The 13262-nt window shown below is 46.1% G+C and overlaps 1 protein-coding gene across 1 annotated transcript in view; it reads right to left on the minus strand.

The window, feature by feature from the left end:
* Nucleotides 1-13262, minus strand: part of WWP2 (WW domain containing E3 ubiquitin protein ligase 2) — a 227623-nt gene that overhangs the window by 68168 nt on the left and 146193 nt on the right. The window contains 2 exon segments of the mRNA XM_029608285.1: nt 5811-5985; nt 6749-6838. Coding sequence (XP_029464145.1) covers nt 5811-5985; nt 6749-6838 — 265 coding nt within the window.

Below are 13262 nucleotides of genomic sequence, written 5' to 3' on the forward strand. Positions count from 1 at the left end.
TGAGCCGTGACATGTGCCTTGGGCTTAGGAAGGTTGGGAAGCACTGCCCTAGAGAAAAAGCAGGATAGGATTTCCTTTTATTGGAAATTCAATAGGATAACTGGATAAGCAAATCCTTCTGGTCTTCATGCCCCCTAAACTTAACAGAATGAAAGAGACCAAACACATCTAGACAACTCTTAAGAGACAAAGAAAACAGTAACACAGTTGAGAAAGGCCCTGCTTCCTGAGCAGGGCCTAGACTTGTGTAGCAAGACTAATGGAAAAGAAATTAGCAGGTAAGGGAAATTTCTCCTTTCATGTCATCCTGCTGCATCAATCCAGGCTGCACTAGTGAGAACACCAGCTCCGAAGGCTGAATCCTCTTTGGCCAAAACATCCAGCCTATAATGCTTAACAAACGTATGCAGGAACGATCAGGTCGCCACCCTGCAAATATCCACAGGAGTGACTGCATGTATTTCTGCCCACGAGGAAGATTGCACTCTCATAGCGCATACCTGGAGTCCCTCAGGAGGCTTCCTTCCCACTACTACTTACCTGGAAACAATTGCCTCCTTGATCCAGCAAGCCAGGATGGCTTTGGAAGAGGCCTTCCATCTGTATGGTCCTCCGAAAAAGACAAAATCTGTCAGACTTACAGAATTTGTTTGTCATTTCCAAATGGCAAACGAGCCACCAGCAAACATCCAAACATCTCAGAAATCCGAAATCATTCTTGCACTCCTCCCGAGAAAAAGCCAGGAGGAAAACCTCCTGATTGATATGAAAAAATGAATTAACTTTCAGGAGAAAAGGCCGAAAGACAATCACAGTTGAGGAAATGATGAGAAAGGGATCACAGCAGGAAAGGGCTTGAAGCTCCAAAATCTGTCTGACAGAACAAGCAGCCACCAAAAAGATTGCCGTTAAGCATGAGATCCTTGAGAGGATCTCATGGATCATGTTTCAATGGCTCAAAGGGGGTGCTGTAAGTGCCTTCAGCACCAAAGAAAGATCCCATTGAGGAAAAAAGGGATGGGGATGGGTGCAACCTCTTAACACCTTAGAGAAAACAAGCAACATCAGGGTGTGCCGCCACAGACACTCTCTTCAGACGCCCTCTGTAACATGAGATGGCAGCCAACTGTACCTTTAGGGAATTCAAGGCTAAACCCTTCTCCAGGCCCTTCTGTAGGAAAGCCAAGATACAAGAAATCTCAGTTCTCCAAGAGGAGACTGAACAGTCCTCACAGAAGCTCTCAAAAAGGTGCCAGACTCTGATATAGGCAAGAGAAGTGGATGTCTTTCTAGCCTTCAGGAGTGTGGAGATCACGGCGAACTCTTCTACAAAAACATCTCCGCTCAAGACCTAGGCTGTAAGACAAAATCGATCCAGATCCTCCAAGACCACTGAGTCCTGAGACAGGAGACCTGGAGCATCCGGCAGACGAAAGGGCCCTGCCACCCTGAGCCACATCAAATCTGCCTCCGAGGACAAAACTGAAGCCACAAAGATCATCTGGTTGTGCGCCATCTCCACCTTGCACAATGAGAGGCTATAGAGTGAAGACATACAGAAGCTCTCTTGCTGGCCATGGCTGAAGCAGGGCATTGATGCCTAATGTGCCAAACTTTCTCTGATGACTGAAGAACAGAGGGCCTTGGCATTTGTGCAGGTCACCATCAAATCTATAAGGGGGGAGACCCCATCATCGAGTGAGAAGTTGAAAGGTCTCTGCACTCTCCACTCCCCTGGGTCCAGGAAAGTCCTGCAGAGAAAATCTGCCTGCACATTTTCCTGACCTGCAATATGGGCTGCTGACAGCATCTGACGATTCTGCTCCATCCAGGGGAAGAGTAGGCTCATCTCTATGGATACTCCCAGACTCCTGGTGCCTCCTTGATTGTTCACGAATGCCATCATCATCGCATTGTCCAAGAGAACCTTCACTGCCTTGCCCCTGAGGATTGGAAGGAAGTGTTGAAGCATTAACCTGATCGCTCACATTTCCAACCTGTTGATTGACCATGAGGCTTCTAGTGGGTACAACTGGTCCTGTGTCACCTGCTGCATGCATTACACTCCCGGCCTGTTAAACTTGATCCATCCTCACCATTATCCAGGCATGCATCAACAAACTGACCCCCTCAGAGCCACCATCCACCAGTGGAGAGTCTCTACAACAGGCCCTGGCAAGGGAAGCTGGATCCCGTACTCCTGCGACTGGGGAGAGCATCTTAACTGAAGAGAGGCCTGCAGCGGCCTCATATGGGCCCTGGCCCAGGGAACAAGATCCAGCGTTGCTGCCATCAATCTGAAAATCTGCAGGTAGTCCCAAGCCTTGGGAGCTCGCTCAGCAGCAAACTTGCACACCTGCTGAATCACTTTGCTCACTCGTTCGTCCATAAGGTGCACACACCCCACACGAGTATTGAACGGAGCTCCCAAATATTGCAGACTGGGAGAGTTGGAGATTGCTCTTGGCAAAACTGATGACCCAAGCCAAACTTTCTAAAATCTGAACCACTTAGCTTCCACATGAGACTTCACTCGAATAAGCCAGTCATCCAGATATGGATGGACCATAATCCCTTTGCACTGCAAAAAGGCTACCATGACAAGAATGACCTTGGTAAATACCAACGGAACCATCGCAAGCCCAAAAGGCAGAGCCTGGAACTGAAAATGTCCCTGTAGCAAGCAAAAATGGAGCAACTCTGATCCTTTAGATGGATGGAAATAGGCCTCCGACAAATCCAGAGAGCAGAGGTACTCTCCTTACCTCACCGCCACAAGAACGGACAAAGTTTCCATGTGAAAATGGGTGATGCACAGACAGCAGTTGACCCCTTTGAGATCTAGAATTGGTCGGAAGGTTCCATCCTTTTTGGGTAACACAAAGTAAATTAAGTAATGGCCAATGCCTCGCTCTGAGACAGGCATGGGAACCACCACCTGCAACAACTGTAACTTCAGGATGGTCTCCCTGCTTGACCAGAGAGGATCAGGGAGAAACCAAATTAACCAAATTAACCATTTTTCCATGGTTAATTTGGCCCACTCCTGGTAAAAAACCCTATAAGCAGCCACCTACAGGGGTAACCAGCAAATGAACCCGCCGAAACTCATTGTGGGGCTCTCTCTGAACCTGAGGCAGTACTTGAGTCTGATCTGAGCTTGTGGGTGCCATGAAAGAATTGGATCCTGCCCCTGAAAGGCATATGGTGAATAAGAATAAGACTGTTTACCTGGTCTATAATGCCTCAACCCCTACCAGATATATAAAAAGAATGCCCTCTGTCCTCCAGAAGACGCTTTGGCTTAGGGTCACCCAAAGTGGGCACTAACTGATATAGATCCTCTTCAAACAATATCCTTTCCTTGAAAAGGATCTTACCCAGGCATGTCTTGGACCAAGAGTCTGCTGCACAGTTGCATAGCAAAGAAGCCTATGAATGGCAACGTTCAGGGCTACGGAACACAAGAAGCTATGAAGGAGTTATAAAGGAGATCATACAAAATGTCCGCCAGGAACACCGCAGCCAACTCCATGCGAGCCTAAGTCTCTGGGAGCTGCTGGATCCACTGCATGAAGGCCTGAATCACCAGAGGCAAACACATAGTAATCTGAACCATGGCCGCTGATGTAAATAGGTACTTAGGGAGAACTTCCATCTTTCTATCCTGAGGGTCCACCATGGGAGACTGAAAGAAGGTTGGATAATCACCTTCAGGAGAAGGTAGAGCTTCTACAACAGCGCCACCCCTCTCAGCGCCGACTCCAGAGCTTCCCATTCAGCCAACATCATCTCATAAACCTCAGGGTGAAGAGGAAAAGCTTTGGTAACTTTACAGACTTCTTTAATGATGGGGTCCCACACTGGGGGGGGGGGGTCCTCCTCCACCTTAGGGTCCTCAGTTTGAAGACAGGTGATCATTTGGTCAATCAGACCTCCAATCTCATCCCAATGGAAAAGTCTAATGACTGAATCCTCCTCTGGTCCAGGCAGGAGTTTGCCCTCCTCCAGAGAGACAGAACTTTCCCCATCCAGGTGACTCTCAGACCCCCTGGGACTCCTTCCAAGGAGTCTCCAAAGCCTTGAAGGCACCTGTAGCCCTCTTAGAGGGAACCTCTATGGCCAGAGATGGGGGTGGGAGAAGATCCTCTCTAGACTTAGGGGGAGCCACAGACTAGAAGACATCCGCAGGTCTCTTAATTGTGCTGAAAACCTGGTGCAAAAATCTGAAAAAAACTGGTGAAAAATCCTCCATGCTCCCTTGGGGCGAGGAGACTAGATGCCCTGACATGGGGGCCACAGGCTCGAAGCACGGAGGCAGGTTGGTATCCGCTGACTGACAGGGTTGGGCATGCAGGAATAGCAAACATGGGGGCCTCAAGGTCTGCTCCTGTCAAATCTCGATCTCCCCCACCCACCATCCTCCTTGTCTGTCTGCCGTGATGATCTAGGAGTTGATGCAGCGTCAGGGTCTGAAAATTCTGCCTGTGAATGCTCCCGAGGGAGCGCTCCTATGTGTGTGCACGCTAAACACAATGGCTTCTTCTCGGTCGCAGCGTGTCTAATCCCACACGTGCTGCATTTGCAGCCCCTCTCAGCCCTCTCCATGAGCTATGAGGCAAACACAGCAGGTCTTATTGAGTCAGCGTGAACAAAAAACAAACGTGTACCACTGCCTCCCTGCCGGCCACACACTCTCCAAACAGCAGCAAACTCACCCGCCCCCCCCCACCCCACCCACCAGCACTTACCTCTGAAGGAGGATTATCACATGGTCAGGCCTGCTAGTCAGCCTCGTGTGCACCTCTTTGAGCCGCTGGTGCAGGAGGCTGCTGTGGTTGCCGTTTCTCCTTCTATCTGTGCTCTTTTTTTTTTTTTTTATCACTAAGTCTCGGTAAGTGGGGGGGAGACAAGAACACCAAGACAAAACTGTAAGAGTGGAAGCAAGAACAGAAGAATTGCCACTCCAAGCGCTTAGGCTCTTTTTTTTTTTTTTTTTAAATAGCCAGCCCCCTCTAAAGCTCTACCTAGTTCCCCCCTGGGACTGGGAACTTGCAAATTGGTCTCGCTCTGTGGCCAAAGCCAGTGAGTGGCCTGGCCCCGGGTCTGAAGGGACTGAATATCTAATGTCGCTGCACCATTAGGATCTACAATCTGCCGGAGATAGAAAATACTGGGTTTTTCCAGAGCTGCTCCACCCCTAAGACATGGCAATGATGTCATGCTGGAAAAGAACAGTGCTCTCTGACTCCATCTGCTGGTAGGGGGAAACAACCCACAGGTGCTGCCTGGACTGGTGTAGTTGGATGACATGGAAAGAGACAATTAAATATCTCCAAGATAACAATGCACAGGAGGTGAGCCTCTTTCAATGGAAAAGAGGCTCTAGAATAAGGGTTCATGGGATGAGCATAAAGGGGGGTTAGACTCAGGAGCAATCTAAGGAAATATTTCTTTACAGAGAGGGTAGTAGATGCATGGAAATAGTAGAGATAAGAACAGTATCTGAACCCAAGAGAGCATGGGATAAGCACAGGGAATCTCTGAGGGAGTGGTGTGGATGGGCAGACTAGGCAGGCTGCATGGACGTTTCCTGCCATCATATTTCCATGCACTATGTTACTATGTTCTGTGCTTCTCAGCTGTAACATTGATCTGCAACACACGACTTTGAAATGGCAATATTTTAAAATATTAATCACTTTACCTAACGTCCTAATTCAACATCGCCAAAGGTTGTTTTTGTGTTCTCTAGCAGGAACCTTTATCAGTGAGCAGCACTGAGTAATCTGTTGCTCTTGCTCTCTCACCTGATATAGAAATCTCTGGCTGAAGTGCTGCATTGCGCCTTGGAGCTGGCTCCGCTGGGACTGCCACTGCTCATAATTCCTGACGTACTCAGCCGTGGGTCTCTGCCACGTCGTGGTCCTGGTATTGTGATCCACGTAGTAATACCTGCCTCGAGGGTCCACGCGCTTTTCCCAGCTACAAGCAGCAATAAAACACACTGAGCGCATACGCAGGATGCGGAAAGGCACCAACAGACAAAAGTTGTGTGCTTGCCACTTTATCCCACTTAAATACATAATAACATCAAAAACAAACTGGACCAACTGAATACATTTGTGACCAGAGAGCTATGCGCCCTTCCTCAGGTCAGCGCAAGCAGTTTTGAAACAAAGGGATGCCACAGGGACAGTGCTCTCCTCACCCATTCCCAGACAGTCTCCCTAGAGCTGTTATCACTAGGGATGTGCTTTTGTTTCAAACAAAATTCCCTGTTCCATTTTCTTTTGTTTCGAAATAAAACAAAAGAGGGGAGGAGGGAAGACCAGGCCGGCAAGGTGATTATATTTTAATATCAGACTGGGAGAGGTTGGGGGGGGGGGGCTGCTGCAGCGTTTTTTATTTCTCTGTGTGCCACTTAACCAGCTAAAGTTATCTCGGGCACCTCTAGAAATGGGACAAAAATGTATCCAGCTAACTCTGTCCTGCTCCCGAATGCCCCTTCATTTTTCGGGTATATCTTAGCCAAATAAGAAAGGGAATATTCAAAGCTAGCCGTTTAGTTGAATATCTCACAAATGGCTTTGAATATTGACCTCCATGAGAGTAGAAACCTCAGACTCTAATCGGAAACCTGAACACACCTGAGCGGAGGTACATAGAGCAGATACTACAGCCTGAAGAGCTCACCTTCATTCAGTGACTTAAGTGTAGGCGTTATGGCTTGCAAGCAATCCCTTACCCGGTGGGTAGTGGTCGTTCCCACGTGGTGGTCTTGGTGTTGTGGTCAACGTAATAAACTCTCCCACTGGGCAGATCGCGTTGTTCCCACCTAGAAGAGAATGGACGAGTGAGGTACAGAGAAAGTCTTCATCTTCATCTAACACGCCTCAACAATTTACATCATGCAGATTCAGGCAGCACCTGGCCTAGCTTGAAGGAGTAATAAATACCATAGCGACTGTTCAGATCCCACCTTCCATACGCCAGCTCTTGGACATAAGGCGCTGGGTGTATTGGAAAGAGCTCAGTTTACAAGGATTCCCTAGCTTATCTGCCTTCTTTTTTTCGTTATTTAGAATCATGTATTTTCTACATGGCAGTAAATATGATTCTGTTTGGTTACACAGCGCAGTATATTCTACCCCTTGTTAAACATGAGAGACGAGCTAGAATGTGGACGTTAATTGCTAGTGTTATCTCTGTATTGATCAGGGACACAAGAGGCCTACTTCACCACAATGCTACAGGGCTAGAAGGGCCTGCCCTACCCCCATGGCTACAGGGGCAGTAAGGGCCTGTCCTGCTTCAGGGCCACAGGGGCTTGTCCTACCCCAATGCTAAAGGGTCACATGGGTTCTATCCATCCAAAACTGTGTTGACTATTTCAGGTTTGAGGGAAACAGGAGAATGACCCTGATAGAGAAGTCATTGACAATGGCAGTAATGCTGGAAGCTGTAAGGGGGTTTATTTAAAAAAAGAAGAGAGATTGTTATTTTTTCTTGTGTTTTTAAAGTTTTCTAAATTATTGTATGCTATTATTGTTAACAGTGATCACAAAGTTTGCCCACAATTTGGATATTCTCTCATGAGGTTTCTTGGATGTCAACTGCTGATTGTAATACTAAGCTCTCAGGAAACGCATGGCAGGATCAGAAACCTCATGTGCAGATGAATGCCTGCATTATGGGCAGAGCTCATGTATCACAAACTGGAAATCACAATATTTCAACCCTTCTGCAATAAAGAAGTGCAGATATTGCAATCGTTCACTTACATAGGTAGAAACAAACAAGCTGTAGGTGAAACCATGTCATTAATCTGACATAATACATTTGTAATTTGCTTTTTTAGGAGCTCTGCTCCTCTTCATCAGCTCAGGGCCAAATAAGCTGACCAGGATGTTATCCCCAATATACAAAGCTGAATCATATCATCAAAGCTGTGACAAAATGTAAAGGGTGGGGGTGGGATTAGGAAAAGGGTGAGAAAAGTGAGGCAGACAAACAGCAGCAGTGACAGCCAGAGGAAGGCTGTCTGGTAATGGGTGAAGAAGCCGGTAGTCCTGTTTCAAAGGGTTTGAACCTTTTTATTTCAAACGTCTCCTGGGCATATATCATAGAGCACATGGAAGAGACATCCAGCATAAAAGCATCATATTCAGGCTTGTATCCAATGCCGAAAATTTGACGAGGAAGTGTAAAACTGGGAAATGGGTTAGAAGTTAAAGACCAGAATAAACCTCTAGTCACAAACCAACTGATCACAGAGAAGAGCAAGGCAGCACTCTAGTGCAGGAGTCTCGACCCAGTCTAACAATGGGTTTGACAGATTTAGGAAAAAGCTCAAGACCTGGCTCTTTAAACAGGCGATCCCAGCATAAGTCTTCTAGTCCTCCTTTTCGAGCTCCCCCACAATGTAATCATAATTATGTCAATTATTTTATGTTATCTCCGTGTTGGCATATATTCTGTTTCTATTATGCTCCATTCTTAATATTTCTTGTTATTTGCCCCCATTGAATCACCCTTTCACCATGCCTTTGCCTTGTTTATCTCCCTTTGCTGTGGGCCCCCCCCCCCCCCCCCCCCGTGCATTGTATTTGCCCTAATTCATTGTAAACAGATATGATGTATTTCTTAGTTCATTGTAAACCGATACGATGTACCCAAGAATGTCGGTATAGAAAAGTTGTAAAATAAAATAAATAACAATGACCACAACATCTCCATCCATTTACAGCTTGAAAACAAACACTAAGGTTTTCCAGTCAATAATTTATTTGTGTATTAAGGCAACGTCATCATTAGTTCATTTTTCACAGACCTGAGGAAGGTAGTGTCGCTCTCAAGTGCAAGCTGGTCCAATTAAAAGCCGTCATCTACAACTTGTTTATTCCCTTCAATTTCTGACCTTTCTCTAGTAGAGCCAGCAGTGCGTGACTGATACCTGTCTGAGGCACCAATCTCTTTCCCAGAGAGCAGATGGAAGGACCCTGTGGCGGAGCAATGTGACAAGGCAATGACTGGGGTCAGAGGGATGCTTGGCTGCATAGAGAGAGGCAACCAGAAGAGGAAAGAGGTGATATTGCCCCTGTGTATAGTTCTGGAGACAGCTCCTTCAAAAGGATATAAACAGGATGGAGTCGGTCTAGACTGGGTGGCTACTAAAATGAAAGTGATCTTCCTTATAAAGCATATGAGGACAGACTTAAAGATCTAAACATGTATACCCTAGAGGAAAGGCAAGATAGGAGAGATATGATAGACATTTAAATATCTCAGAGGTTTCTATACACAGGCGATGAGCCTCTTTCAAAGGAAAGGAGATTCCAGAATGAGGGGTCATGGTATGAGGATGAAAGGGGATACACTTAGGATTAATCTAAGGAAATATTTCTTTAGAGAGGGTAGTAGATGCATGGAACAGCCTCCCAGTGGAGGTGATAAAGACAAGGACAGAATCTGAATCTAAGAAATCATGGGATAAGCACAGGAATCTCTGAGGGAATGGTAGAGATGTAGAGCTGAGCAGTTTGTGAATGGTCTTTTTCAGCTATCATATTTCTATGCTAATGTATGCTCAGTTCTGGAAACTGAATCTCAAAAAGGATAGAGATAGAAGTGGTCCAGACAAAGGCAACCAAAATGTTGCATATTCTACATCAAAAGACATATAAAATCAGACTGAAGGACCTAAATATGCATATCCTGGAGGAAAGGAGAGGCAGGGGGAATATGATACAGACTTTTAAATATCTGAAATGTATTAATAATGCACAGGAATGAAATCTTTTCTCGGGAGAAAGCTCTAGAACTAGGGTTATGATATAAAGATTAAAGGGGGCAAAATCAGGAATAAAATCAGGAAATATTTCTTCACAGAAAGGGTGGTGGATACCTGGAATGCCTTCCCAGTCACTACCCTTAACAGAAGGCATGGGGGTATCCTGCATGGAGCGGCAGTCACTACCCTTAACAGAAGGCATGGGGGTATCCTGCATGGAGCGGCAGTCACTAAACTTAACAGAAGGCATGGGGGTATCCTGCATGGAGTGGCAGTCACTTCCCTTAACAGAAGGAACGGGGGTATCCTGCATGGAGCGGCAGTCACTACCCTTAACAGAAGGCATGGGGGTATCCTGCATGGAGCTGCAGTCACTACCCTTAACAGAAGGCATGGGGGTATCCTGCATGGAGCGGCAGTCACTACCCTTAACAGAAGGCATTGGGGTATCCTGCATGGAGCGGCAGTCACTACCCTTAACAGAAGGCATGGGGTATCCTGCATGGAGCGGCAGTCACTACCCTTAACAGAAGGCATGGGGTATCCTGCATGGAGCTGCAGTCACTACTCTTAACAGAAGGCATGGGGGTATCCTGCATGGAGCGGCAGTCACCACCCTTAACAAAAGGCATGGGGTATCCTGCATGGAGCGGCAGTCACTACCCTTAACAGAAGGCAAGGGGGTATCCTGCATGGAGCGGCAGCCACTACCCTTAACACAAGGCATGGGGTATCCTGCATGGAGCGGCAGTCTCTACCCTTAACAGAAGGCAAGGGGGTATCCTGCATGGAGCAGCAGTCACTACCCTTAACAGAAGGCATTGAGGTAATTTGCACGGAGTGGCAGTCACTACTCTTAGCACTTTGCTGGGCAGACTGAATGGACTTTTTTGGTCTTGATCCGCCGTCATTAACTTTGTTCCTACATTACTACGTGTCCATACTGCGTTGAGGCCCAAGGAATCAGACAGTGTCGGGTGGCAGTGCTGAGGTAACTTGGCTGGCAAAAGAGAATGTCTTTCCTTTCCTAGCAGAAGAAACCACAGCAAGCTTGTCCCGCCAACACAGCACAAAGAAACTCTTTGTGTGCGAGAGAAAGGGGGAGAGCAACAAGATGGAGCAAAAAAAGCAAGCCACAGGAGGGGAAAAAGGTAAAGAAGAAGATGGAGAGAGAAAAAAAAATAAAAGGATAAAATTACTGAGAGATGTAAAGATGCAAAGAAAAGGGAGAATGTGCAGGACAGTGAGGGATTAAAAAATCAATTCAAGGGAGCAAAGCAAAGGCATCCAGAAAATGCAGAGAGAAGTAGTGCTGGGGGACAGACAGAGCATGGGAGAGGATGGGGTAAGGGAGGCAGGGGTGCACGAGAGAGAGTTACAAACGGGATGGGGAAAGAGAGGGCGCAGAGGGAAGGCTTGAGAGAAAGAGAATGAGGTGGGGAGAACAGAAAGTGGGCACAAAAGAGAGGAGGATAGGAGATAGGGGGCGAGAGAGAAGGATGAGGTGCGGGCATAGAGAGAGAGAAGATCTGATAGGAATTAAACAACATGTTCAAATATAGCAGTGTACCTTTATCTTTATTACAATTTATGAATCACTTAACATGAATCCAAGCGATGTACAAAAAAACAATCTTAAAAATTCAAAACTCACAGAATAAAAACACAGCACAAAAATATCTGGATCGAAACTTACATGCTGCTCTGGTCTTAAGCATCTGACTTCCTGACAAAATGAATAATATGCTAGCTTAAACAAAAATGTCTTAAAAGGTTTCAAGCTGTCTGACAAGCGCAAGACCTCGAGTAAAATGTACAATTATTTATCCTGATTGTGCTTGCTGGCCATTTCCCTAAGACATTACAGCACTCTATAAACATGGGGATAGCATTAATACAAAATATCTGTGTCAACTGTAACCCTAGCAAACTGTTTTGAGTGTCCTCAACAATTCCTAATGATGAGAGAAAGTCTGTACAAACGTCAGACACTGAGCAACAACCCGCAGGCAGAATATCTGCATGTTTTACGGATTGTAAAAGAGCTTTTGATTCTATCTGGCATCCCAGTTTCAACCTTACATTGCCAGAAACTGGAAGTGGGGGCGGAGGGGAGAACCTAGGATCTAATTTAATCCATGAACTCATCCATCAGCTGTGAGGTAAAAATAAAGAATGTGCAGACAGGGACGCAGCCTGCGCCCTACATCTGCAATTGAACAACTCATGGGGCATGAAATGTATGTGGACGAACTGCTCATTTTATGCCCTACCCCAGAACCTAAACCAGCTACAAACCAAGGGCCTACAGAAACATCTGGAAAAGAAAAACAATCATGATTTTCCAGGCAAAGACAAAAAAATCTCCAACACAAATTCACATTTTTTCTAAATAATCAAGAAGCAGAGCAGACCCTAGACTATACAAACCCAGGTCTGAATGGGAGCTTTAAATTGTCTATAAAGACCCTGAAAAGCTTTAAGAGCTCAGTATGCTGTAAAGAAACCCTTGCCCAGGTTCAATCCTACAGTAAAACTATTATTAAAACTATTTGATAGCATTTTATATGGGAGTAAAGTCTAGGGTCTCTCGTTAACTCAGAACCTACAGAATGGGACAGAACCCGAATAGAAACCATGCCAGCTCTGCAAACAGACACTCTGCGTCCACAGGTGCAGAGCAGAATTAGAGTGCCTCCTCTTACCATGCACCATACAAAAAGAATATTCACATTCTGATGTCATCAAATAACAGCGACACAAACTCCACTAACATTGGCTCTTTGTGAAGTAACATAAAACCCTGAAAAAAACCACACCCAAGTAGCAAACCTGCCCTACCTTCCAGAACTCAAAGAAAACCCTGCTTATGAAAGCGCAGCACTGTAACCTGCCTAAAGCCGCACCACTACAGAACACAGACAGACCCTCACCAAATACAGAACAACAGACCACAGACTCAAAAGAGAAACATGGAAACAAAAAGTGAGACACCCCAGGAAGCCAAACCCTGCGTGCACTGCAGCACTGGAGAAACAGAAGCAGAAATGTGCAAAGTACAGAGATCAGAGACGCACATTTCCCAAAACTCACACAGAAAATCCAAAACTTCCCACAAAAGACTGAGCAGGAAAAACTCTGCCTAATCCTGGGGAAAACAGAGAATCAGTGGCAAAACATGTGGGATCCTGCCACTAAGCCAGAAATGAAACCTGGTGAGAACCGTGCAGTTCCCTTGTTAATGTCCTTTCTGTACTCTGTAATTGTATTTTACTTTTATTTTTATTATATATTTTTTTCTTCCCATCTGTAAGGAGCAGCGTAAGCTTGAGCGCTTAGTTCTGTGGCGTAGTTGATGCAGGACTGTTGCTGAGGCAGTGCTAGGGCGCATGGCTGGGGCTTATTTACTCAGAAAGTGATGTCATCCAAGGGTGCCAACAAATAGGATTCCTGCCGTGGAGCCTTTAAA

This window comes from Rhinatrema bivittatum, chromosome 7, assembly GCF_901001135.1.
Source record: "Rhinatrema bivittatum chromosome 7, aRhiBiv1.1, whole genome shotgun sequence".
NCBI classification, from domain to species: Eukaryota; Metazoa; Chordata; class Amphibia; order Gymnophiona; family Rhinatrematidae; genus Rhinatrema; species Rhinatrema bivittatum.